Source organism: Borostomias antarcticus (assembly GCF_949987555.1).
Source record: "Borostomias antarcticus genome assembly, chromosome: 3".
Taxonomy (NCBI): Eukaryota; Metazoa; Chordata; class Actinopteri; order Stomiiformes; family Stomiidae; genus Borostomias; species Borostomias antarcticus.
This window is the reverse complement of record NC_140236.1, coordinates 8,833,227-8,860,852: the sequence shown is the minus strand read 5'-3', so window position 1 is coordinate 8,860,852 and position 27,626 is coordinate 8,833,227. Positions and strand designations below refer to the sequence as shown.

At 48.3% G+C, this 27,626-nt stretch overlaps 2 protein-coding genes across 2 annotated transcripts; both read right to left on the bottom strand.

Annotated features, from left to right (window-relative positions):
• Positions 1–830: 830 nt before the first annotated feature.
• Positions 831–19,896, bottom strand: LOC311307168 (polyadenylate-binding protein 4-like; the record flags this gene model as incomplete). The annotated part of the gene is made up of 3 exons (XM_084435968.1): positions 831–983; positions 13,237–14,106; positions 19,351–19,896. 3 exons carry the CDS (start codon positions 19,894–19,896, stop codon positions 831–833), a joined length of 1,569 nt encoding a protein of 522 aa, XP_084292094.1.
• A 2,417-nt stretch (positions 19,897–22,313) lies between these two features.
• On the bottom strand, positions 22,314–25,202 carry LOC311307167 (polyadenylate-binding protein 1-like 2; the record flags this gene model as incomplete). Its single annotated transcript, XM_084435967.1, has 3 exons — positions 22,314–22,319; positions 22,481–22,590; positions 24,737–25,202. The coding sequence occupies 3 exons, from the start codon at positions 25,200–25,202 to the stop codon at positions 22,314–22,316; spliced, it is 582 nt and encodes a 193-aa protein (XP_084292093.1).
• Between the last annotated feature and the right edge of the window lie 2,424 nt (positions 25,203–27,626).

Here is a 27,626-nt window from a genome sequence, read left to right as displayed (position 1 = left end):
TCTGCCATCATCTTTAGCGTCACTTGGGAAAATTCTCTCTCCACATGAGCATTTGATATGGGCAGAGTGAGCAATATGATTGCGCCAAGTGCCACATCCTGAAATCACAGATTTCCTCCGGCATCTTTAAAAGCCTCTACCTCCAGCCAAAAGGCATCGATGCGGTGATCATGATAGAAACCTGCTGATCCCACATCCCCAAATTGGCATCTTTAGGTTTCTTCGGGGGTAGCTAGCTAGATTTGACTCCGACCTCGACCTTCTCCTTGACCGTGTGAATCAAATGCATTGAACAGGGAGAGCTCCCTCGCCCCTATTGGACAGGTGCACATCTCCCACCCTATTAACATAATTGGATAAAATTGAACCGTCTGTCCCGCCAGTTTTTTTTTTTTTTTTTTTTTTAAACGCCCGCCCAATGCTATTTTTTCCAGCCCAACCGCCCAATGCTATTTTTTCCGGCCAAACGTGATCAAAAGAAGCCCAATTGGGCGTGAACCCGCCCAATCTGGCAACACTGGTGGGAGCTCGATCAGAATAATAACCACGACGACATCCCTATCATCACAGACAACGCACGAAACATGGATGTGGCGGTCAGAGAAGCCGGGCTGTCCCCACACATAAAGTGTTTTGCACACACATTAAACCTCGCATCACAAGTAGGTTTAAAGGTCGGTCGCGTCAGCCGTCTCTTTGGCCGAGTGAGGCGTATAGCAGCTTTTTTCCACCGCAGCTCAACAGCCACTGCAGTGCTAGCCTCTAAACAAAGATTACTAAACTTGCCCGTACACAAACTAATCATGGATGTGTCCACTCGATGGAACAGCTCACTCGACATGTTGGAGCGTTATCTCGAACAACAACAAGCCGTGGCTGCAGCGCTCCTGAGTGAGGATGTGAAGCACAACGCACGTGAAATCAACAATATGGACACAGCAGACCTCGTAGACGCCGAAGACATGGTAAAACTTCTCAAACCGCTGAAAAAAGCAACCACAGTGCTGTGTGAAGAGTCCCGGCCTACAATCTCTCTCATTGTGCTCCTCAAACATATGATAGAGCAGAGCATGGCACAGTGTGACGAGGACTCCGCTACCGTTGCTCAAATGAAGACGGCCATACTGAATGACTTGACATGCCAATACGAAGGGGGACAAAACTTGTTTCTGCAAGAAAGTACTGCGTTGGACCCCCGGTTCCGGAGCTTGCGCCAGCTAAATGACAGAGAGAGGGACGACGTTTTCAACAGGCTGAAGCAGAAAGCAACCCAGAGACAGAGCCAGGTAGGCTATTTATTTACATAGTCTCAGTGGCTGTGTGTGTGTGTGTGTGTGTGTGTGTGTGTGTGTGTGTGTGTGTGTGTGTGTGTGTGTGAGAGAGAGAGAGAGAGAGCTGTTCATGTAACTTGTAATTATGTGAAAGAGGGAGGGAGAAGGGAGCGTGTGTGAGAGAGAGAGAGAGAGAGAGACACACCCGTTTGTGTAACTTGTAAGTTGTGTGAAAGAGGGAGGGAGAAAGGGAGCGTGTGTGTGACCGAGTAGGCTAACCTATGTTGTATATGAGAGAGGGAACGGGAGAGTGTGTGAGCGTGTTCGTGTGTATGTGCTGGGCTTGTTGCTTTTCTGAGTATAAACAAGATGTGATATTTAGAAATTTTTTTCTACCTCTGCTTCCCTCTATAGAGCCCAAGTAACGAAACAAAAGCCAAGAGAGTAGTGCCAGGCAGCCTCACACACGACACAGCTAGACAGCCAGGGCCTGGAGCACACACAGCAGGTAGAGCAGAGAAGGATGGATCTCCACTCACCAAAAAATCTGCTCTCGAAGATCTCCTTGGAGATTCCATCACTGAAGACAGTGCAAAGCTCAATACTGGGAATGAGGCCGAAATTGAACTGTACTGCAAAGAGGCCTCTACTTTACTCTCTGACTGTCCTCTCAAGTGGTGGAGAGACAATGAACGGTATTACCCACTCCGGTCATCCATGGCCAAAGCCTATCTCTCTGTACCAGCAACCTCTGTACCGAGTGAGAGAGTTTTTTCTACAGCGGGGGATATTGTAAGCGCACAAAGATCCCAGATTCAACCTGAAAATGTGGATATGCTCATCTTCCTAAAGAAAAACCTGTCTGCTGAGTGAGGTGTGCGCGCGCGTGTGTGTGTGTGTGCTTGTGAGTGTGAGTAGACCCACTTTTTAAAAACACCATTAATGTAAAAACTAACATTTCTGCTCAAGTTAAGCCTACCACTGTCACCACTACATCTTTGGCTAGGCCCATCGCCTAGCCAGCGCATTCCTACTATCAATGCTTGAGCAACATTGTTGCCCATTTTGAACAAGTTCATATGTGGTAGGCATATTGTGTAGTGAGTGAGTGCAGTTAAGATCTGTTCAGGAGGAACTAGACGAGAAGACGGTTGTCTGTAGCTCGTGTATTTATAGTTGGCCACACATAATTTTATGTGTGTGTGTGTGTGTGTGTGTGTGTGTGTGTGTGTTTGTGTGTGTGTGTGTGTGAGAGATTTTGAGTTACAAGTTTCAGGTTAAAACGTACTATGTTCAACTGTTTTGTTTACAAAATGCACTTACAACTAAGATGTGCTGCGAGATTAAAAGAATATTTAATAAAAAATAAAAATAAATCAATCATAATTGTTCTTTTTTTCCCTTTTAAATACCGTGATGTATATCGTACCGTAGACTTTGTATCGTGATACTATTGTATCGTCAGTTTTTGGTATCGTTACATCCCTAGTTGTTACTATACTTTTATACCGCTGGAACGCCTGTTTATTTCCCTTATAAATGGTGCCCCATTTGAAAGGAACATGCATTTGTGGGATGAGCAGCACAGCTGAGTATGTGGGGTGCCCCGCATGAAAAATGTAAAATCTTCTCTGCCAATGCCAAACAGCTTATTCTGCTGTTGCTATTGACTCTTGTTTGGTGGATTGGATGATTGAAGTAACAAGGAAGAAAGTAGACATATTGGCAATTTTAATTTACAATTTATTCATTTAATATACAGAAAAATATTTATTTCAGTACAACAAATGCAGTGAAGAGTAATGAAAAGGAATGTATGAGAAAAGCCTAGCACATTTAGATCAAGGTCCAGGTCAAATTACTTTAAAACCTGAGGTCATTCTTTTGATGGTACGTTGTGCCAGCAAGTGTGCTTCATGTTCTGCTGGAGTGTTACCCAGGATGGTGGGATGTTTTCCAGAGTTCGAGACCTCTGTGTGGAGAGCTGTCCTTCTGGTTCCTGGTTGAAGGAAGGTTCTCAAGGGTTCTAGACTTCTGTGTAAAGAGCTGATCTTCTGGATCCTGGTTGAAAGTAGATTCTCCAGGGTTCTAGACTTCTGTGTGGAGAGCTGTTCTCCTGTCATCGTTCACATCCGTGCTACTCTCTGGTTGGGTCGTACATCAGCACCTCTAATCTCTCCAGCAGTAACATTGACCCTCTACTGACCTCACTGGACATGCTGAGGAGATCAATTAAAGGATAATGCTCGTTTTTGACAACCTGACAACCCTCTGTAATATGATCTTTAGAAACGTCTTTCGAAACAAAATAGCTTCCTCGCACAGCGCGCAATCGTTGCTCCAGCACGCTGTGCGCATGCGTGCTGGAGCAAGTGAGGAAGCTATTTCGTTTCGAAAGAAGTTTCTAAAGATCAAATTACAGAGGCATGTGAAAAACCACCACATGATTATGCTCTATGTAAGCACAACTAGCGATTCATGAAAACAACCGCTTCGCGGCAGGAAATAGATTTTTAGAAACTGCATTCTAAGTGCCCCGACCACCGACATTACATGGATATACTTGGCTCGCGCTGGATTTTAAATTTCTTCTACATGCCTCCGAACTACACCAAAGTGATCTCGGTGAGTCAAACGTCTTATAATATGTCGTAAATAAGGTCCAGGTTGTCAAAAACGAGCATTGTCCTTTAAAGCAGCGTTGACCTCTGAGAAACACGTCCACATTCCCCACGAACACATTCCCCAGGTGTCCTGTTTCCTCTGTCAGACAGTGCAGACGTTTCCCAGCCTGTGAAAGGACTGGGAGACTCAGAAAACATTTGTTGAACAGCTCTGTACCAAAAGTTTGAGCCGACACCAGAGGCCGACACCTACATCAAGAGCCGTATGCTGAATGAAGCCATAATAAAAAGACATACACCCGCGGTACATAACTGTTCACCAAATGTTTTACCACTATGAATGCCACCCAGTGTCTGAGCCACCCAGTCCTTTCACAGGCTGGGACACATCTACACTGTCTGACAGGACGCCTGGACAACGTGGACGTGTTCCTCAGAGGTCAACACTGCTTTCAGTGGACTCTTCTACATGCCCAGTGGACAGTGGAGGGTCAATGTTACTGCTGGAGAGATTAGTGGTGCTGATGTACGACCCAACCAGAGAGTAGGACGGACGTGAATGATGCCAGGAGAACAGCTCTCCACACAGTAGTTTAGAACCCTGGAGAACCTACCTTCAAACAGGAACCAGAAGAAGAGCCCTTCACACAGAAGTCTAGAACCCTTGAGAACCTACTTTCAACCAGGAACCAGAAGGACAGCTCTCCACACAGAAGTCTGGAGCTCTGGAAAACATTCCACCAACTCGGGTAACATTCCAGCAGAACATGAAGCACACTTGGTAGCGCAGTGTACTAGCAAAATAATGACCTCAGGTTTTAAAGTAATTTGACTTGAACCTTGATCTAAATGTGCTATGTTAGAAATGTCTAGTGTCAAAGCTAACATGAGAATACAAATGTTTGTATGTGTGTGTGTGTATGTGTGCACGTGTATGTTGTTGTTCTGTGTGTGTGTGTGTGTGTGTGTGTGTGTGTGTGTGTCTGTGGGGGGGGGGGGGGTGCAGTTGTTCTGTGTGTGTGTGTGTGTGTGTGTGTGTGTGTGTGTGTGTGTGTAGTTCTGTGTGTGTGTGTGTGTGTGTGTGTGTGTGTGTGTGTGTGTGTGTGTGTGTGTGTGTGTGCACTGTCCGCACAGGCAGGCGAATATCCAAAACTGGATCTGTCAAATCTGTCAAAACAGACAATAGTAAGATTTTCAGTGCATTATCCTCACTGACAGTGTAATTCAGCCCAGAACATATATATCAGATAGATAAATTGATAGATCGATAGACAGACAGACAGACAGATAGATAGACAGATAGATAGATAGATATATAGATAGATAGACTTTACCAGCTTTTTCTCGTTAATAAGGATGTTGATGTCCTTCAGACCTGAAATCACAATAGTGAAGCTCGAGCTCACTGATGCAGGGTTCAGCTGGACGTTAATGTCCGTCAGATCTGAAATCACAAAATTAATATTGTTTAACCTGCAAAATGGAGAGCATGAAAAAACAAATGGCTGTCCAGGCTGTTTTGACCTCACCCCATTCCTGTCTATGAGTAGGTCGTCCCGAGCCTTTCAGAGCACGGGTGGAGGAGCAGGAGTGTCGTGTCTGTCTCTCCGACCTCAGAGGCTTGTCCTCCTCCTTCAGCGCCAGGCCCATCGGTGGAGTTGAGGCAGCTGGGGCGACACTCTCCCTGAGGTGAGAGAGGCTCAGCTTGGCCTCCAGCTGCAGCGCTAGGTCGTTGACCTCCTCCTCGATTGTTAGGGAGGCCATCAGAGGTGGAGTGGGTTTACTGGCACCAATGGTGTGAAGCGTTGTGCTGGCAGGTCCACTGGCAGGAGGAGGGTTAGCCCCAGCCTGCTCCCTGACCAGAGGGTTAGCTCCAGCTTGCTCCCTGACAAGAGGGCGGCTCAACACAAGCTTGGTCTCCAGCTGAGGTGTCAAGTCGACTTCAGCCTCGAGTGTTGGAGAGGCCATCACAGGTGAAGCGGGCTTAAGGGCACTCACAGGAGCACGGATGTAGGAGCAGGAGTGCCCTGTCTGTCTGTCCTTCCTCAGAGGCCTGCCCTCTGCCTCTAGTGCCAGGCCAATTGTTGCAGTGGATGTAGGGGCAACACAAGGCCAAAAACCTGTCTTCCCACTCTCCCTGAGGCGAGGGGGGCTCAGCTTGGCCTCCAGCTGAAGTGCCAAGTCGTTGACCACCTCCTCGAGTGTTGGAGAGGCCATCACAGGGGGAGCAAGCTTAAAGGCACTCACAGGAGCACGGATGTAGGAGCAGGAGTGCCCTGTCTCTCTGTCCTTCCTCAGAGGCCTGCCCTCTGCCTCTAGTGCCAGGCCAGTAGGTGGAGTTGGTGCAGGGGCAACACAAGGCCAAAATCCCATCTTCCCACTCTCCCTTGGGCGAGGGGGGCTCAGCTTGGCCTCCAGCTGCAGCGCTAGGTCGTTGACCTCATCCTCAATTGTTGTAGAGATCATCTGAGGTGGAGTTTTCTGTTTCAATGAAAAGAAAGTCACTGAAGCTAATCCAATAATTTATTTGCTCATTGCTCATGGTATGTAAGTAAATCATGAGCTTGAGGTTCTCCCTCTTAAGCTCAGCTATAGAAATTGAGTATGGATATTGAGAAATGACAAGATCCTGAGAACCTTTATAGTGGCCTGGCATTAAAGAGTTGTCTGGTCTCAATAGAGAGTGGGTCTAGGTCCAGGACTGTACAAAACCAGATAAAGTTGACTGACCATGCTTACATGGTATATGAAATATAAACCTTTAGGGGGGTTACTTACCTTTTGGTAACCCGACATGGTCCCGTGTGGGCTGGACCAAGGCTCCATGTTGTGTTCTTGAGGGGAAAATTGGACGGTTAATTTAAATTAACTGGGGGCACAGGCTTTACAAGGGCTTTAAGTGTGGGTCAGGCAATTGGCAGTGAACCAGACAATTAACAGTGAACAGTCAACCAGACCACTACACTGACCCAGCATCTGCTTCCGCTGCTGTGGTGGAGTGGCAGCCAGAATGGAGGTCGTCCGAGACCTCCATTCTCTCGCACGCTCCCGAATGCCCAGCGGGTAGACAGCAGGACGAGCAGGAGCTGTAGGAGCCGAGGTTGGACGAGGGCCCATGGTCTGGGCGGAGACACACTGGATGGACGTGTGAGGGATGGCAGCCATGGAGGATCCAGAGGGCTGTGCAGGGGGGTTACTTACCTTTTGGTAACCCGACATGGTCCCGTGTGGGCTGGACCAAGGCTCCATGTTGTGTTCTTGAGGGGAAAATTGGACGGTTAATTTAAATTAACTGGGGGCACAGGCTTTACAAGGGCTTTAAGTGTGGGTCAGGCAATTGGCAGTGAACCAGACAATTAACAGTGAACAGTCAACCAGACCACTACACTGACCCAGCATCTGCTTCCGCTGCTGTGGTGGAGTGGCAGCCAGAATGGAGGTCGTCTGAGACCTCCATTCTCTCGCACGCTCCCGAATGCCCAGCGGGTAGACAGCAGGACGAGCAGGAGCTGTAGGAGCCGAGGTTGGACGAGGGCCCATGGTCTGGGCGGAGACACACTGGATGGACGTGTGAGGGATGGCAGCCATGGAGGATCCAGAGGGCTGTGCAGGCAGTTTGATCTCCATGCTGGGCATGGCACGCCTGACGGCCATTCGCTGCCTGTATCTGTTGGTTAGATACACCCGTGGCTGTTTCTTGGGCCGGGCCAGGGCCACATACAGGGGCTTGGTGGCCAGGATGCGTCCGTTCAGCGCTGCAATGGCCCGGGAGGCCTCCTCAGGGGAGGACAGACACACAAACCCAAAGCCCTTGCTGCGGCCGCGCTCCATCACGACTTTGGCACTAATGATGGTACCAAAGGGAGAGAACTCCTTCCTCAGTCGCATCTCATCAATCTCTTCCTTCAAGTTCTTTATGTAGAGACTGATGCCGGTACACTGTTGGATTTGGTCGCCCAGCTCGGCCTCTCGTACATTTCTGGATTTGAAAGGGCCAGCAAACACCTTTTTACCGTTGAGGAGCATGCCATTGATCCTCTTGATGGCCCTCTCAGCGTCCTCCGGAGCCTCAAAGTGCACAAAGCCGTAGCCCTTGGAGCCGTTCTCGTCACTCTCCACTTTACAGGAGAGGATGGTGCCGAAGGCGGAGAAGGTGTCATACAGGGCCTGGCTGTCGATGGACTTCTCCAAACCCTTCAGGAAGATGTTCCCAATTCCGTTGTCCCTCAGGGTGCGGTCGCGTTGAGACCACGTGATCCGGAGCTGTCGGCCCATGACTGTTTCATAGCTCAAGGTGTCAAGAGCGCGTTTGGCGTCAGCTGGCTGCTGGAAGTTGACATATGCGTATCTTGAGGAGCGCCTGGTGATCCTGTCTCTACAGACCCGGATAGAATGGAGTGTCCCCATGGGGCTAAATAAATCATACAGCATGGCCTCTGTCACGTCGGGGTGCAGATCCCCAATGTACAGGGAGGCCATGGAGAAGTTAGGAGCACTGGATTGCATTGCATACACCAACCACTTCAAAATGTCACTGACCACTGACAGAGAAAAATGTAACTATGAACTAGAATGTGGCTGTCATAGTATCATTGTGTTCAACTATGATGTCATATCATTGTGAGACAATCTGTTACAGTATGGCCAAACTTCTAATTCTAGAATTGCCATGACTGACTCAAGTCAAGGAAGAAGTATTAATTATTTATATAGTTAGGTTAATTAAGTTTCTTATTATGGCCTGTGCAAAAAAAATAATAAAAATAACAAAATTAATATGACTAAGGCAACAAACTCATTTTGTCCTGATTCCCCTCCTTGAATAGAGTGTGTAATTCCGATTATATCAAATGCTATACTATACTAACGCTGGCTTACAGCCACGCACAAAAACACATAGACAAATGTAGGCTATATTGTTGAAAATATTTATTTCAGTACAACAAATGCAGTGTGTAGTTATGTAAAGGAATGTATGAGAAAAGCCTAGCACATTAAGATCAAGGTCCAGGTCAAATTACTTTAAAACCTGAGGTCATTCTTTTGCTAGTACGTTGTGCCAGCAAGTGTGCTTCATGTTCTGCTAGAGTGTTACCCAGGATGGTGGGATGTTTTCCAGAGTTCAAGACCTCTGTGTGGAGAGCTGTCCTTCTGGTTCCTGGTTGAAGGAAGGTTCTCAAGGGTTCTAGACTTCTGTGTAAAGAGCTGATCTTCTGGATCCTGGTTGAAAGTAGATTCTCCAGGGTTCTAGACTTCTGTGTGGAGAGCTGTTCTCCTGTCATCGTTCACATCCGTGCTATTCTCTGGTTGGGTCGTACATCAGCACCTCTAATCTCTCCAGCAGTAACATTGACCCTCTACTGACCTCACTGGACATGCTGAGGAGATCAATTAAAGGATAATGCTCGTTTTTGACAACCTGACAACCCTCTGTAATATGATCTTTAGAAACGTCTTTCGAAACGAAATAGCTTCCTCGCACAGCGCGCAATCGTTGCTCCAGCACGCTGTGCGCATGCGTGCTGGAGCAAGTGAGGAAGCTATTTCGTTTCGAAAGACGTTTCTAAAGATCAAATTACAGAGGCATTTGAAAAACCACCACATGATTATGCTATATGTAAGCACAACTAGCGATTCATGAAGACAGATTGATGAAAACAACCGCTTCGCGGCAGGAAATAGATTTTTTGAAACTGCATTCTAAGTGCCCCGACCACCGACATTACATGGATATACTTGGCTCGCGCTGGATTTTAAATTTCTTCTACATGCCTCCGAACTACACCAAAGTGATCTCGGTGAGTCAAACGTCTTATAATATGTCGTAAATAAGGTCCAGGTTGTCAAAAACGAGCATTGTCCTTTAAAGCAGCGTTGACCTGAGAATCACGTCCACATTCCCCAGGTGTCCTGTTGCCTCTGTCAGACAGTGCAGACGTTTCCCAGCCTGTGAAAGGACTGGGAGACTCAGAAAACATTTGTTGAACAGCTCTGTACCAAAAGTTTGAGCCGACACCAGAGGCCGACACCTACATCAGGAGCCGTATGCTGAATGAAGCCATAATAAAAAGACATAGACCCGCGGTACATAACTGTTCACCAAATGTTTTACCACTATGAATGCCACCCAGTGTCTGAGCCACCCAGACCTTTCACAGGCTGGGACACATCTACACTGTCTGACAGGACGCCTGGACAATGTGGACGTGTTCCTCAGAGGTCAACACTGCTTTCAGTGGACTCTTCTACATGCCCAGTGGACAGTGGAGGGTCAATGTTACTGCTGGAGAGATTAGTGGTGCTGATGTACGACCCAACCAGAGAGTAGCACGGACGTGAATGATGCCAGGAGAACAGCTCTCCACACAGTAGTTTAGAACCCTGAAGAACCTACCTTCAAACAGGAACCAGAAGAAGAGCCCTTCACACAGAAGTCTAGAACCCTTGAGAACCTACTTTCAACCAGGAACCAGAAGGACAGCTCTCCACACAGAAGTCTGGAGCTCTGGAAAACATTCCACCAACTCGGGTAACATTCCAGCAGAACATGAAGCACACTTGGTAGCGCAGTGTACTAGCAAAATAATGACCTCAGGTTTTAAAGTAATTTGACTTGAACCTTGATCTAAATGTGCTATGTTAGAAATGTCTAGTGTCAAAGCTAACATGAGAATACAAATGTTTGTATGTGTGTGTGTGTATGTGTGCACGTGTATGTTGTTGTTCTGTGTGTGTGTGTGTGTGTGTGTGTCTGTGGAGGGGGGGGGTGCAGTTGTTCTGTGTGTGTGTGTGTGTGTGTGTGTGTGTGTGTGTGTGTGTGTGTGTGTGTGTGTGTGTGTGTGTGTGTGTGTGCACTGTCCGCACAGGCAGGCGAATATCCAAAACTGGATCTGTCAAATCTGTCAAAACAGACAATAGTAAGATTTTCAGTGCATTATCCTCACTGACAGTGTAATTCAGCCCAGAACATATATATCAGATAGATAAATTGATAGATCGATAGACAGACAGACAGACAGATAGATAGACAGATAGATAGATAGATATATAGATAGATAGACTTTACCAGCTTTTTCTCGTTAATAAGGACGTTGATGTCCTTCAGACCTGAAATCACAATAGTGAAGCTCGAGCTCACTGATGCAGGGTTCAGCTGGACGTTAATGTCCGTCAGATCTGAAATCACAAAATTAATATTGTTTAACCTGCAAAATGGAGAGCATGAAAAAACAAATGGCTGTCCAGGCTGTTTTGACCTCACCCCATTCCTGTCTACGAGTAGGTCGTCCCGAGCCTTTCAGAGCATGGGTGGAGGAGCAGGAGTGTCGTGTCTGTCTCTCCGACCTCAGAGGCTTGTCCTCCTCCTTCAGCGCCAGGCCCATCGGTGGAGTTGAGGCAGCTGGGGCGACACTCTCCCTGAGGTGAGAGAGGCTCAGCTTGGCCTCCAGCTGCAGCGCTAGGTCGTTGACCTCCTCCTCGATTGTTAGGGAGGCCATCAGAGGTGGAGTGGGTTTACTGGCACCAATGGTGTGAAGCGTTGTGCTGGCAGGTCCACTGGCAGGAGGAGGGTTAGCCCCAGCCTGCTCCCTGACCAGAGGGTTAGCTCCAGCTTGCTCCCTGACAAGAGGGCGGCTCAACACAAGCTTGGTCTCCAGCTGAGGTGTCAAGTCGACTTCAGCCTCGAGTGTTGGAGAGGCCATCACAGGTGAAGCGGGCTTAAGGGCACTCACAGGAGCACGGATGTAGGAGCAGGAGTGCCCTGTCTGTCTGTCCTTCCTCAGAGGCCTGCCCTCTGCCTCTAGTGCCAGGCCAATTGTTGCAGTGGATGTAGGGGCAACACAAGGCCAAAAACCTGTCTTCCCACTCTCCCTGAGGCGAGGGGGGCTCAGCTTGGCCTCCAGCTGAAGTGCCAAGTCGTTGACCACCTCCTCGAGTGTTGGAGAGGCCATCACAGGGGGAGCAAGCTTAAAGGCACTCACAGGAGCACGGATGTAGGAGCAGGAGTGCCCTGTCTCTCTGTCCTTCCTCAGAGGCCTGCCCTCTGCCTCTAGTGCCAGGCCAGTAGGTGGAGTTGGTGCAGGGGCAACACAAGGCCAAAATCCCATCTTCCCACTCTCCCTTGGGCGAGGGGGGCTCAGCTTGGCCTCCAGCTGCAGCGCTAGGTCGTTGACCTCATCCTCAATTGTTGTAGAGATCATCTGAGGTGGAGTTTTCTGTTTCAATGAAAAGAAAGTCACTGAAGCTAATCCAATAATTTATTTGCTCATTGCTCATGGTATGTAAGTAAATCATGAGCTTGAGGTTCTCCCTCTTAAGCTCAGCTATAGAAATTGAGTATGGATATTGAGAAATGACAAGATCCTGAGAACCTTTATAGTGGCCTGGCATTAAAGAGTTATCTGGTCTCAATAGAGAGTGGGTCTAGGTCCAGGACTGTACAAAACCAGATAAAGTTGACTGACCATGCTTACATGGTATATGAAATATAAACCTTTAGGGGGGTTACTTACCTTTTGGTAACCCGACATGGTCCCGTGTGGGCTGGACCAAGGCTCCATGTTGTGTTCTTGAGGGGAAAATTGGACGGTTAATTTAAATTAACTGGGGGCACAGGCTTTACAAGGGCTTTAAGTGTGGGTCAGGCAATTGGCAGTGAACCAGACAATTAACAGTGAACAGTCAACCAGACCACTACACTGACCCAGCATCTGCTTCCGCTGCTGTGGTGGAGTGGCAGCCAGAATGGAGGTCGTCCGAGACCTCCATTCTCTCGCACGCTCCCGAATGCCCAGCGGGTAGACAGCAGGACGAGCAGGAGCTGTAGGAGCCGAGGTTGGACGAGGGCCCATGGTCTGGGCGGAGACACACTGGATGGACGTGTGAGGGATGGCAGCCATGGAGGATCCAGAGGGCTGTGCAGGGGGGTTACTTACCTTTTGGTAACCCGACATGGTCCCGTGTGGGCTGGACCAAGGCTCCATGTTGTGTTCTTGAGGGGAAAATTGGACGGTTAATTTAAATTAACTGGGGGCACAGGCTTTACAAGGGCTTTAAGTGTGGGTCAGGCAATTGGCAGTGAACCAGACAATTAACAGTGAACAGTCAACCAGACCACTACACTGACCCAGCATCTGCTTCCGCTGCTGTGGTGGAGTGGCAGCCAGAATGGAGGTCGTCCGAGACCTCCATTCTCTCGCACGCTCCCGAATGCCCAGCGGGTAGACAGCAGGACGAGCAGGAGCTGTAGGAGCCGAGGTTGGACGAGGGCCCATGGTCTGGGCGGAGACACACTGGATGGACGTGTGAGGGATGGCAGCCATGGAGGATCCAGAGGGCTGTGCAGGCAGTTTGATCTCCATGCTGGGCATGGCACGCCTGACGGCCATTCGCTGCCTGTATCTGTTGGTTAGATACACCCGTGGCTGTTTCTTGGGCCGGGCCAGGGCCACATACAGGGGCTTGGTGGCCAGGATGCGTCCGTTAAGCGCTGCAATGGCCCGGGAGGCCTCCTCAGGGGAGGACAGACACACAAACCCAAAGCCCTTGCTGCGGCCGCGCTCCATCACGACTTTGGCACTAATGATGGTACCAAAGGGAGAGAACTCCTTCCTCAGTCGCATCTCATCAATCTCTTCCTTCAAGTTCTTTATGTAGAGACTGATGCCGGTACACTGTTGGATTTGGTCGCCCAGCTCGGCCTCTCGTACATTTCTGGATTTGAAAGGGCCAGCAAACACCTTTTTACCGTTGAGGAGCATGCCATTGATCCTCTTGATGGCCCTCTCAGCGTCCTCCGGAGCCTCAAAGTGCACAAAGCCGTAGCCCTTGGAGCCGTTCTCGTCACTCTCCACTTTACAGGAGAGGATGGTGCCGAAGGCGGAGAAGGTGTCATACAGGGCCTGGCTGTCGATGGACTTCTCCAAACCCTTCAGGAAGATGTTCCCAATTCCGTTGTCCCTCAGGGTGCGGTCGCGTTGAGACCACGTGATCCGGAGCTGTCGGCCCATGACTGTTTCATAGCTCAAGGTGTCAAGAGCGCGTTTGGCGTCAGCTGGCTGCTGGAAGTTGACATATGCGTATCTTGAGGAGCGCCTGGTGATCCTGTCTCTACAGACCCGGATAGAATGGAGTGTCCCCATGGGGCTAAATAAATCATACAGCATGGCCTCTGTCACGTCGGGGTGCAGATCCCCAATGTACAGGGAGGCCATGGAGAAGTTAGGAGCACTGGATTGCATTGCATACACCAACCACTTCAAAATGTCACTGACCACTGACAGAGAAAAATGTAACTATGAACTAGAATGTGGCTGTCATAGTATCATTGTGTTCAACTATGATGTCATATCATTGTGAGACAATCTGTTACAGTATGGCCAAACTTCTAATTCTAGAATTGCCATGACTGACTCAAGTCAAGGAAGAAGTATTAATTATTTATATAGTTAGGTTAATTAAGTTTCTTATTATGGCCTGTGCAAAAAAATAATAAAAATAACAAAATTAATATGACTAAGGCAACAAACTCATTTTGTCCTGATTCCCCTCCTTGAATAGAGTGTGTAATTCCGATTATATCAAATGCTATACTATACTAACGCTGGCTTACAGCCACGCACAAAAACACATAGACAAATGTAGGCTATATTGTTGAAAATATTTATTTCAGTACAACAAATGCAGTGTGTAGTTATGTAAAGGAATGTATGAGAAAAGCCTAGCACATTAAGATCAAGGTCCAGGTCAAATTACTTTAAAACCTGAGGTCATTCTTTTGCTAGTACGTTGTGCCAGCAAGTGTGCTTCATGTTCTGCTAGAGTGTTACCCAGGATGGTGGGATGTTTTCCAGAGTTCAAGACCTCTGTGTGGAGAGCTGTCCTTCTGGTTCCTGGTTGAAGGAAGGTTCTCAAGGGTTCTAGACTTCTGTGTAAAGAGCTGATCTTCTGGATCCTGGTTGAAAGTAGATTCTCCAGGGTTCTAGACTTCTGTGTGGAGAGCTGTTCTCCTGTCATCGTTCACATCCGTGCTACTCTCTGGTTGGGTCGTACATCAGCACCTCTAATCTCTCCAGCAGTAACATTGACCCTCTACTGACCTCACTGGACATGCTGAGGAGATCAATTAAAGGATAATGCTCGTTTTTGACAACCTGACAACCCTCTGTAATATGATCTTTAGAAACGTCTTTCGAAACGAAATAGCTTCCTCGCACAGCGCGCAATCGTTGCTCCAGCACGCTGTGCGCATGCGTGCTGGAGCAAGTGAGGAAGCTATTTCGTTTCGAAAGACGTTTCTAAAGATCAAATTACAGAGGCATGTGAAAAACCACCACATGATTATGCTATATGTAAGCACAACTAGCGATTCATGAAGACAGATTGATGAAAACAACCGCTTCGCGGCAGGAAATAGATTTTTAGAAACTGCATTCTAAGTGCCCCGACCACCGACATTACATGGATATACTTGGCTCGCGCTGGATTTTAAATTTCTTCTACATGCCTCCGAACTACACCAAAGTGATCTCGGTGAGTCAAACGTCTTATAATATGTCGTAAATAAGGTCCAGGTTGTCAAAAACGAGCATTGTCCTTTAAAGCAGCGTTGACCTCTGAGAATCACGTCCACATTCCCCAGGTGTCCTGTTTCCTCTGTCAGACAGTGCAGACGTTTCCCAGCCTGTGAAAGGACTGGGAGACTCAGAAAACATTTGTTGAACAGCTCTGTACCAAAAGTTTGAGCCGACACCAGAGGCCGACACCTACATCAGGAGCCGTATGCTGAATGAAGCCATAATAAAAAGACATAGACCCGCGGTACATAACTGTTCACCAAATGTTTTACCACTATGAATGCCACCCAGTGTCTGAGCCACCCAGACCTTTCACAGGCTGGGACACATCTACACTGTCTGACAGGACGCCTGGACAACGTGGACGTGTTCCTCAGAGGTCAACACTGCTTTCAGTGGACTCTTCTACATGCCCAGTGGACAGTGGAGGGTCAATGTTACTGCTGGAGAGATTAGTGGTGCTGATGTACGACCCAACCAGAGAGTAGGACGGACGTGAATGATGCCAGGAGAACAGCTCTCCACACAGTAGTTTAGAACCCTGGAGAACCTACCTTCAAACAGGAACCAGAAGAAGAGCCCTTCACACAGAAGTCTAGAACCCTTGAGAACCTACTTTCAACCAGGAACCAGAAGGACAGCTCTCCACACAGAAGTCTGGAGCTCTGGAAAACATTCCACCAACTCGGGTAACATTCCAGCAGAACATGAAGCACACTTGGTAGCGCAGTGTACTAGCAAAATAATGACCTCAGGTTTTAAAGTAATTTGACTTGAACCTTGATCTAAATGTGCTATGTTAGAAATGTCTAGTGTCAAAGCTAACATGAGAATACAAATGTTTGTATGTGTGTGTGTGTATGTGTGCACGTGTATGTTGTTGTTCTGTGTGTGTGTGTGTGTGTGTGTGTGTGTGTGTGTGTCTGTGGGGGGGGGGGGTGCAGTTGTTCTGTGTGTGTGTGTGTGTGTGTGTGTGTGTGTGTGTGTGTGTGTAGTTCTGTGTGTGTGTGTGTGTGTGTGTGTGTGTGTGTGTGTGTGTGTGTGTGTGTGCACTGTCCGCACAGGCAGGCGAATATCCAAAACTGGATCTGTCAAATCTGTCAAAACAGACAATAGTAAGATTTTCAGTGCATTATCCTCACTGACAGTGTAATTCAGCCCAGAACATATATATCAGATAGATAAATTGATAGATCGATAGATCGATAGACAGACAGACAGACAGATAGATAGATATATAGATAGATAGACTTTACCAGCTTTTTCTCGTTAATAAGGACGTTGATGTCCTTCAGACCTGAAATCACAATAGTGAAGCTCGAGCTCACTGATGCAGGGTTCAGCTGGACGTTAATGTCCGTCAGATCTGAAATCACAAAATTAATATTGTTTAACCTGCAAAATGGAGAGCATGAAAAAACAAATGGCTGTCCAGGCTGTTTTGACCTCACCCCATTCCTGTCTACGAGTAGGTCGTCCCGAGCCTTTCAGAGCACGGGTGGAGGAGCAGGAGTGTCGTGTCTGTCTCTCCGACCTCAGAGGCTTGTCCTCCTCCTTCAGCGCCAGGCCCATCGGTGGAGTTGAGGCAGCTGGGGCGACACTCTCCCTGAGGTGAGAGAGGCTCAGCTTGGCCTCCAGCTGCAGCGCTAGGTCGTTGACCTCCTCCTCGATTGTTAGGGAGGCCATCAGAGGTGGAGTGGGTTTACTGGCACCAATGGTGTGAAGCGTTGTGCTGGCAGGTCCACTGGCAGGAGGAGGGTTAGCCCCAGCCTGCTCCCTGACCAGAGGGTTAGCTCCAGCTTGCTCCCTGACAAGAGGGCGGCTCAACACAAGCTTGGTCTCCAGCTGAGGTGTCAAGTCGACTTCAGCCTCGAGTGTTGGAGAGGCCATCACAGGTGAAGCGGGCTTAAGGGCACTCACAGGAGCACGGATGTAGGAGCAGGAGTGCCCTGTCTGTCTGTCCTTCCTCAGAGGCCTGCCCTCTGCCTCTAGTGCCAGGCCAATTGTTGCAGTGGATGTAGGGGCAACACAAGGCCAAAAACCTGTCTTCCCACTCTCCCTGAGGCGAGGGGGGCTCAGCTTGGCCTCCAGCTGAAGTGCCAAGTCGTTGACCACCTCCTCGAGTGTTGGAGAGGCCATCACAGGGGGAGCAAGCTTAAAGGCACTCACAGGAGCACGGATGTAGGAGCAGGAGTGCCCTGTCTCTCTGTCCTTCCTCAGAGGCCTGCCCTCTGCCTCTAGTGCCAGGCCAGTAGGTGGAGTTGGTGCAGGGGCAACACAAGGCCAAAATCCCATCTTCCCACTCTCCCTTGGGCGAGGGGGGCTCAGCTTGGCCTCCAGCTGCAGCGCTAGGTCGTTGACCTCATCCTCAATTGTTGTAGAGATCATCTGAGGTGGAGTTTTCTGTTTCAATGAAAAGAAAGTCACTGAAGCTAATCCAATAATTTATTTGCTCATTGCTCATGGTATGTAAGTAAATCATGAGCTTGAGATTCTCCCTCTTAAGCTCAGCTATAGAAATTGAGTATGGATATTGAGAAATGACAAGATCCTGAGAACCTTTATAGTGGCCTGGCATTAAAGAGTTGTCTGGTCTCAATAGAGAGTGGGTCTAGGTCCAGGACTGTACAAAACCAGATAAAGTTGACTGACCATGCTTACATGGTATATGAAATATAAACCTTTAGGGGGGTTACTTACCTTTTGGTAACCCGACATGGTCCCGTGTGGGCTGGACCAAGGCTCCATGTTGTGTTCTTGAGGGGAAAATTGGACGGTTAATTTAAATTAACTGGGGGCACAGGCTTTACAAGGGCTTTAAGTGTGGGTCAGGCAATTGGCAGTGAACCAGACAATTAACAGTGAACAGTCAACCAGACCACTACACTGACCCAGCATCTGCTTCCGCTGCTGTGGTGGAGTGGCAGCCAGAATGGAGGTCGTCCGAGACCTCCATTCTCTCGCACGCTCCCGAATGCCCAGCGGGTAGACAGCAGGATGAGCAGGAGCTGTAGGAGCCGAGGTTGGACGAGGGCCCATGGTCTGGGCGGAGACACACTGGATGGACGTGTGAGGGATGGCAGCCATGGAGGATCCAGAGGGCTGTGCAGGGGGGTTACTTACCTTTTGGTAACCCGACATGGTCCCGTGTGGGCTGGACCAAGGCTCCATGTTGTGTTCTTGAGGGGAAAATTGGACGGTTAATTTAAATTAACTGGGGGCACAGGCTTTACAAGGGCTTTAAGTGTGGGTCAGGCAATTGGCAGTGAACCAGACAATTAACAGTGAACAGTCAACCAGACCACTACACTGACCCAGCATCTGCTTCCGCTGCTGTGGTGGAGTGGCAGCCAGAATGGAGGTCGTCCGAGACCTCCATTCTCTCGCACGCTCCCGAATGCCCAGCGGGTAGACAGCAGGACGAGCAGGAGCTGTAGGAGCCGAGGTTGGACGAGGGCCCATGGTCTGGGCGGAGACACACTGGATGGACGTGTGAGGGATGGCAGCCATGGAGGATCCAGAGGGCTGTGCAGGCAGTTTGATCTCCATGCTGGGCATGGCACGCCTGACGGCCATTCGCTGCCTGTATCTGTTGGTTAGATACACCCGTGGCTGTTTCTTGGGCCGGGCCAGGGCCACATACAGGGGCTTGGTGGCCAGGATGCGTCCGTTAAGCGCTGCAATGGCCCGGGAGGCCTCCTCAGGGGAGGACAGACACACAAACCCAAAGCCCTTGCTGCGGCCGCGCTCCATCACGACTTTGGCACTAATGATGGTACCAAAGGGAGAGAACTCCTTCCTCAGTCGCATCTCATCAATCTCTTCCTTCAAGTTCTTTATGTAGAGACTGATGCCGGTACACTGTTGGATTTGGTCGCCCAGCTCGGCCTCTCGTACATTTCTGGATTTGAAAGGGCCAGCAAACACCTTTTTACCGTTGAGGAGCATGCCATTGATCCTCTTGATGGCCCTCTCAGCGTCCTCCGGAGCCTCAAAGTGCACAAAGCCGTAGCCCTTGGAGCCGTTCTCGTCACTCTCCACTTTACAGGAGAGGATGGTGCCGAAGGCGGAGAAGGTGTCATACAGGGCCTGGCTGTCGATGGACTTCTCCAAACCCTTCAGGAAGATGTTCCCAATTCCGTTGTCCCTCAGGGTGCGGTCGCGTTGAGACCACGTGATCCGGAGCTGTCGGCCCATGACTGTTTCATAGCTCAAGGTGTCAAGAGCGCGTTTGGCGTCAGCTGGCTGCTGGAAGTTGACATATGCGTATCTTGAGGAGCGCCTGGTGATCCTGTCTCTACAGACCCGGATAGAATGGAGTGTCCCCATGGGGCTAAATAAATCATACAGCATGGCCTCTGTCACGTCGGGGTGCAGATCCCCAATGTACAGGGAGGCCATGGAGAAGTTAGGAGCACTGGATTGCATTGCATACACCAACCACTTCAAAATGTCACTGACCACTGACAGAGAAAAATGTAACTATGAACTAGAATGTGGCTGTCATAGTATCATTGTGTTCAACTATGATGTCATATCATTGTGAGACAATCTGTTACAGTATGGCCAAACTTCTAATTCTAGAATTGCCATGACTGACTCAAGTCAAGGAAGAAGTATTAATTATTTATATAGTTAGGTTAATTAAGTTTCTTATTATGGCCTGTGCAAAAAAATAATAAAAATAACAAAATTAATATGACTAAGGCAACAAACTCATTTTGTCCTGATTCCCCTCCTTGAATAGAGTGTGTAATTCCGATTATATCAAATGCTATACTATACTAACGCTGGCTTACAGCCACGCACAAAAACACATAGACAAATGTAGGCTATATTGTTGAAAATATTTATTTCAGTACAACAAATGCAGTGTGTAGTTATGTAAAGGAATGTATGAGAAAAGCCTAGCACATTAAGATCAAGGTCCAGGTCAAATTACTTTAAAACCTGAGGTCATTCTTTTGCTAGTACGTTGTGCCAGCAAGTGTGCTTCATGTTCTGCTAGAGTGTTACCCAGGATGGTGGGATGTTTTCCAGAGTTCAAGACCTCTGTGTGGAGAGCTGTCCTTCTGGTTCCTGGTTGAAGGAAGGTTCTCAAGGGTTCTAGACTTCTGTGTAAAGAGCTGATCTTCTGGATCCTGGTTGAAAGTAGATTCTCCAGGGTTCTAGACTTCTGTGTGGAGAGCTGTTCTCCTGTCATCGTTCACATCCGTGCTACTCTCTGGTTGGGTCGTACATCAGCACCTCTAATCTCTCCAGCAGTAACATTGACCCTCTACTGACCTCACTGGACATGCTGAGGAGATCAATTAAAGGATAATGCTCGTTTTTGACAACCTGACAACCCTCTGTAATATGATCTTTAGAAACGTCTTTCGAAACGAAATAGCTTCCTCGCACAGCGCGCAATCGTTGCTCCAGCACGCTGTGCGCATGCGTGCTGGAGCAAGTGAGGAAGCTATTTCGTTTCGAAAGACGTTTCTAAAGATCAAATTACAGAGGCATGTGAAAAACCACCACATGATTATGCTATATGTAAGCACAACTAGCGATTCATGAAGACAGATTGATGAAAACAACCGCTTCGCGGCAGGAAATAGATTTTTAGAAACTGCATTCTAAGTGCCCCGACCACCGACATTACATGGATATACTTGGCTCGCGCTGGATTTTAAATTTCTTCTACATGCCTCCGAACTACACCAAAGTGATCTCGGTGAGTCAAACGTCTTATAATATGTCGTAAATAAGGTCCAGGTTGTCAAAAACGAGCATTGTCCTTTAAAGCAGCGTTGACCTCTGAGAATCACGTCCACATTCCCCAGGTGTCCTGTTTCCTCTGTCAGACAGTGCAGACGTTTCCCAGCCTGTGAAAGGACTGGGAGACTCAGAAAACATTTGTTGAACAGCTCTGTACCAAAAGTTTGAGCCGACACCAGAGGCCGACACCTACATCAGGAGCCGTATGCTGAATGAAGCCATAATAAAAAGACATAGACCCGCGGTACATAACTGTTCACCAAATGTTTTACCACTATGAATGCCACCCAGTGTCTGAGCCACCCAGACCTTTCACAGGCTGGGACACATCTACACTGTCTGACAGGACGCCTGGACAACGTGGACGTGTTCCTCAGAGGTCAACACTGCTTTCAGTGGACTCTTCTACATGCCCAGTGGACAGTGGAGGGTCAATGTTACTGCTGGAGAGATTAGTGGTGCTGATGTACGACCCAACCAGAGAGTAGGACGGACGTGAATGATGCCAGGAGAACAGCTCTCCACACAGTAGTTTAGAACCCTGGAGAACCTACCTTCAAACAGGAACCAGAAGAAGAGCCCTTCACACAGAAGTCTAGAACCCTTGAGAACCTACTTTCAACCAGGAACCAGAAGGACAGCTCTCCACACAGAAGTCTGGAGCTCTGGAAAACATTCCACCAACTCGGGTAACATTCCAGCAGAACATGAAGCACACTTGGTAGCGCAGTGTACTAGCAAAATAATGACCTCAGGTTTTAAAGTAATTTGACTTGAACCTTGATCTAAATGTGCTATGTTAGAAATGTCTAGTGTCAAAGCTAACATGAGAATACAAATGTTTGTATGTGTGTGTGTGTATGTGTGCACGTGTATGTTGTTGTTCTGTGTGTGTGTGTGTGTGTGTGTGTGTGTCTGTGGGGGGGGGGGGGGGTGCAGTTGTTCTGTGTGTGTGTGTGTGTGTGTGTGTGTGTGTGTGTAGTTCTGTCTGTGTGTGTGTGTGTGTGTGTGTGTGTGTGTGTGTGTGTGTGTGTGTGTGTGCACTGTCCGCACAGGCAGGCGAATATCCAAAACTGGATCTGTCAAATCTGTCAAAACAGACAATAGTAAGATTTTCAGTGCATTATCCTCACTGACAGTGTAATTCAGCCCAGAACATATATATCAGATAGATAAATTGATAGATCGATAGACAGACAGACAGATAGATAGACAGATAGATAGATAGATATATAGATAGATAGACTACCAGCTTTTTCTCGTTAATAAGGACGTTGATGTCCTTCAGACCTGAAATCACAATAGTGAAGCTCGAGCTCACTGATGCAGGGTTCAGCTGGACGTTAATGTCCGTCAGATCTGAAATCACAAAATTAATATTGTTTAACCTGCAAAATGGAGAGCATGAAAAAACAAATGGCTGTCCAGGCTGTTTTGACCTCACCCCATTCCTGTCTACGAGTAGGTCGTCCCGAGCCTTTCAGAGCACGGGTGGAGGAGCAGGAGTGTCGTGTCTGTCTCTCCGACCTCAGAGGCTTGTCCTCCTCCTTCAGCGCCAGGCCCATCGGTGGAGTTGAGGCAGCTGGGGCGACACTCTCCCTGAGGTGAGAGAGGCTCAGCTTGGCCTCCAGCTGCAGCGCTAGGTCGTTGACCTCCTCCTCGATTGTTAGGGAGGCCATCAGAGGTGGAGTGGGTTTACTGGCACCAATGGTGTGAAGCGTTGTGCTGGCAGGTCCACTGGCAGGAGGAGGGTTAGCCCCAGCCTGCTCCCTGACCAGAGGGTTAGCTCCAGCTTGCTCCCTGACAAGAGGGCGGCTCAACACAAGCTTGGTCTCCAGCTGAGGTGTCAAGTCGACTTCAGCCTCGAGTGTTGGAGAGGCCATCACAGGTGAAGCGGGCTTAAGGGCACTCACAGGAGCACGGATGTAGGAGCAGGAGTGCCCTGTCTGTCTGTCCTTCCTCAGAGGCCTGCCCTCTGCCTCTAGTGCCAGGCCAATTGTTGCAGTTGATGTAGGGGCAACACAAGGCCAAAAACCTGTCTTCCCACTCTCCCTGAGGCGAGGGGGGCTCAGCTTGGCCTCCAGCTGAAGTGCCAAGTCGTTGACCACCTCCTCGAGTGTTGGAGAGGCCATCACAGGGGGAGCAAGCTTAAAGGCACTCACAGGAGCACGGATGTAGGAGCAGGAGTGCCCTGTCTCTCTGTCCTTCCTCAGAGGCCTGCCCTCTGCCTCTAGTGCCAGGCCAGTAGGTGGAGTTGGTGCAGGGGCAACACAAGGCCAAAATCCCATCTTCCCACTCTCCCTTGGGCGAGGGGGGCTCAGCTTGGCCTCCAGCTGCAGCGCTAGGTCGTTGACCTCATCCTCAATTGTTGTAGAGATCATCTGAGGTGGAGTTTTCTGTTTCAATGAAAAGAAAGTCACTGAAGCTAATCCAATAATTTATTTGCTCATTGCTCATGGTATGTAAGTAAATCATGAGCTTGAGGTTCTCCCTCTTAAGCTCAGCTATAGAAATTGAGTATGGATATTGAGAAATGACAAGATCCTGAGAACCTTTATAGTGGCCTGGCATTAAAGAGTTGTCTGGTCTCAATAGAGAGTGGGTCTAGGTCCAGGACTGTACAAAACCAGATAAAGTTGACTGACCATGCTTACATGGTATATGAAATATAAACCTTTAGGGGGGTTACTTACCTTTTGGTAACCCGACATGGTCCCGTGTGGGCTGGACCAAGGCTCCATGTTGTGTTCTTGAGGGGAAAATTGGACGGTTAATTTAAATTAACTGGGGGCACAGGCTTTACAAGGGCTTTAAGTGTGGGTCAGGCAATTGGCAGTGAACCAGACAATTAACAGTGAACAGTCAACCAGACCACTACACTGACCCAGCATCTGCTTCCGCTGCTGTGGTGGAGTGGCAGCCAGAATGGAGGTCGTCCGAGACCTCCATTCTCTCGCACGCTCCCGAATGCCCAGCGGGTAGACAGCAGGACGAGCAGGAGCTGTAGGAGCCGAGGTTGGACGAGGGCCCATGGTCTGGGCGGAGACACACTGGATGGACGTGTGAGGGATGGCAGCCATGGAGGATCCAGAGGGCTGTGCAGGCAGTTTGATCTCCATGCTGGGCATGGCACGCCTGACGGCCATTCGCTGCCTGTATCTGTTGGTTAGATACACCCGTGGCTGTTTCTTGGGCCGGGCCAGGGCCACATACAGGGGCTTGGTGGCCAGGATGCGTCCGTTCAGCGCTGCAATGGCCCGGGAGGCCTCCTCAGGGGAGGACAGACACACAAACCCAAAGCCCTTGCTGCGGCCGCGCTCCATCACGACTTTGGCACTAATGATGGTACCAAAGGGAGAGAACTCCTTCCTCAGTCGCATCTCATCAATCTCTTCCTTCAAGTTCTTTATGTAGAGACTGATGCCGGTACACTGTTGGATTTGGTCGCCCAGCTCGGCCTCTCGTACATTTCTGGATTTGAAAGGGCCAGCAAACACCTTTTTACCGTTGAGGAGCATGCCATTGATCCTCTTGATGGCCCTCTCAGCGTCCTCCGGAGCCTCAAAGTGCACAAAGCCGTAGCCCTTGGAGCCGTTCTCGTCACTCTCCACTTTACAGGAGAGGATGGTGCCGAAGGCGGAGAAGGTGTCATACAGGGCCTGGCTGTCGATGGACTTCTCCAAACCCTTCAGGAAGATGTTCCCAATTCCGTTGTCCCTCAGGGTGCGGTCGCGTTGAGACCACGTGATCCGGAGCTGTCGGCCCATGACTGTTTCATAGCTCAAGGTGTCAAGAGCGCGTTTGGCGTCAGCTGGCTGCTGGAAGTTGACATATGCGTATCTTGAGGAGCGCCTGGTGATCCTGTCTCTACAGACCCGGATAGAATGGAGTGTCCCCATGGGGCTAAATAAATCATACAGCATGGCCTCTGTCACGTCGGGGTGCAGATCCCCAATGTACAGGGAGGCCATGGAGAAGTTAGGAGCACTGGATTGCATTGCATACACCAACCACTTCAAAATGTCACTGACCACTGACAGAGAAAAATGTAACTATGAACTAGAATGTGGCTGTCATAGTATCATTGTGTTCAACTATGATGTCATATCATTGTGAGACAATCTGTTACAGTATGGCCAAACTTCTAATTCTAGAATTGCCATGACTGACTCAAGTCAAGGAAGAAGTATTAATTATTTATATAGTTAGGTTAATTAAGTTTCTTATTATGGCCTGTGCAAAAAAAATAATAAAAATAACAAAATTAATATGACTAAGGCAACAAACTCATTTTGTCCTGATTGCCCTCCTTGAATAGAGTGTGTAATTCCGATTATATCCACTGGGTGGCAATGCTGTAAAATGGGCATGGGGAGTAGAGTGTCAAAATAACGCTCGTTTGGAATTCCCTTCAACATCATTTTCAGGGCTGTCGCATGTCAACAGCTTGTCACAAACTATGGCTAACCATAACCATTGTTAATGAATGAATCGTATATTAACTGAAGCTAAGCTTTCGGACAGGGAAAGAGATGTGTCCCGATCTCGGACGGTGTGGCAGGCCGGTTGTTTTGGAGTTTTGGTTTTACACGTGCATGTTTCGTTTGCAGTGAGAGTGCAGTTATATTATTTTGCAGTGCAGTTTACATTATTTTGCAGTGAGAGTGCAGTGTTATAATTTAAGCCTGGGGCGTCTGGGGGGGCGGGCAGCTATAGGGGGTTTGGGGAGCGTCCCGAGCCATGCTGATGTGTGCATTTGAAATGAAATGATTAATAAAGCCATGTCCTTTTTCTAACGCCTGTGTGGTGTGTGTGTGTGTGTGTTCCATGGATGTATTAATAGAACTGGATACAGCCACTCCATTCACTGACCGCTATCAACAATGAAGCCCTATTGAACCGCGCCATCTTGGCAAATTTGTAGTCATTTGACTATTTCCGGTGACTTTTGTACTTGTGCAGTTGTGCTTTTCTGGCCTTCCGGTGACTTTTGTACTTGCGCAGTTGAGCTTTTCTGTCCGACGCGCGTCCACGAAAAAGTTCACCTTTATGTGAAATGTAGACGCACGTTCCCGGCTCTCTCGGCTCTCCCCGCTTTGATTTAGCAATGAAAACCGGCTTGCATATTAACCTGTTTTTGTCAAATATATCCATTGGAGAAATTAATTTTTCATCCAGGCATCTTAGTTTTAACAGGTTAAATATAACTGAACATGTTTTGTTTGCTAGTAGATGGTATTCATTCCGTTCGCGATAACGTTATTGCAGCCAGGCTAAATTCCTCCAGGGAGCCAGTGACCGGCGAGTTGAAGAGCTTCACTCCCCGCCAGCAGGAGCTTTGGCCGCGGCTACCACATCTCGGATAACCCGCTGAGTTCGTGGCTGCTATTTCACATTCGCCCTTGATCAATCGAATCTTATCTCCGTATAAATACACATTAAGCCTATATCGCCTTATTCACCACAAAATATGTTTCAATCTGAGGTTATTTTCATAGATAGATTTTGCCTAATTTTTGATAATTTACTGCCATGCAGGCCGTCTGCGCTGTCCCCAGCACCACCTTAACAGAGGAAGTTTGAAATGTCTAAATATTCCCAAGCATGTATTTCCATTCGTAAATCACATTAGCTGACCTGCCCGGACAACTGCATCTCATCCGATAAACATAGCCTATGAACAATACATCCATGATGGCAAGCCAGAAACGCAGACACAAGTTCAAGTACCACAAATAAAGGTAGCCTATTAATTCTAACATCAACGGGGTCCCGGCTAAAGTCTTTTAATACCATCCATCGTCATCCGCTTATCCGGGGTCGGGTCGCGGAGGCAGCAGTTCCAGCAGGGAGCCCCAGACATCCCTTTCCCTAGCAGCATCAACCAGTTCTGCCTGGGGAATCTTTAGCTGTTCATAGGCCAGTGCGGATGTTTAATCAAATGTGTTAATGAAAATGACCACAAAAAAGGAGAGTAGTCAAAGCACACCGCTCAAAAAGGGCTTAATACATACAACAAACTGATCAGGCTAATCATTTTTTAATGAAAATGACCACAAGACAACCTCTTGTGCATAGTTGAAATGGTAGTGGGATACGGTGATAAACTGGAGTGATCATTTGACAGCAATTATTAGCCTTTTCCAGGAATGGACAGAAATGGGATATTTTTAGAATAACAGTAATTTATTCACATACAATGGAAAGGAGTTGATGTGTAGGCATAAAGATGAAACGATACACTGAGTTTGGGTGTTTTCAGTCAACGTTGGCGTTGACCGCTTCTAGCTATCGAATGGCCGACTGGTGTAAAATGGATAGCCTAACGTTAGAGAGATAAATGTAGGCTATGGTTATGTTAATAAAGCTAACAATGATGTTGTAACATGCATGCA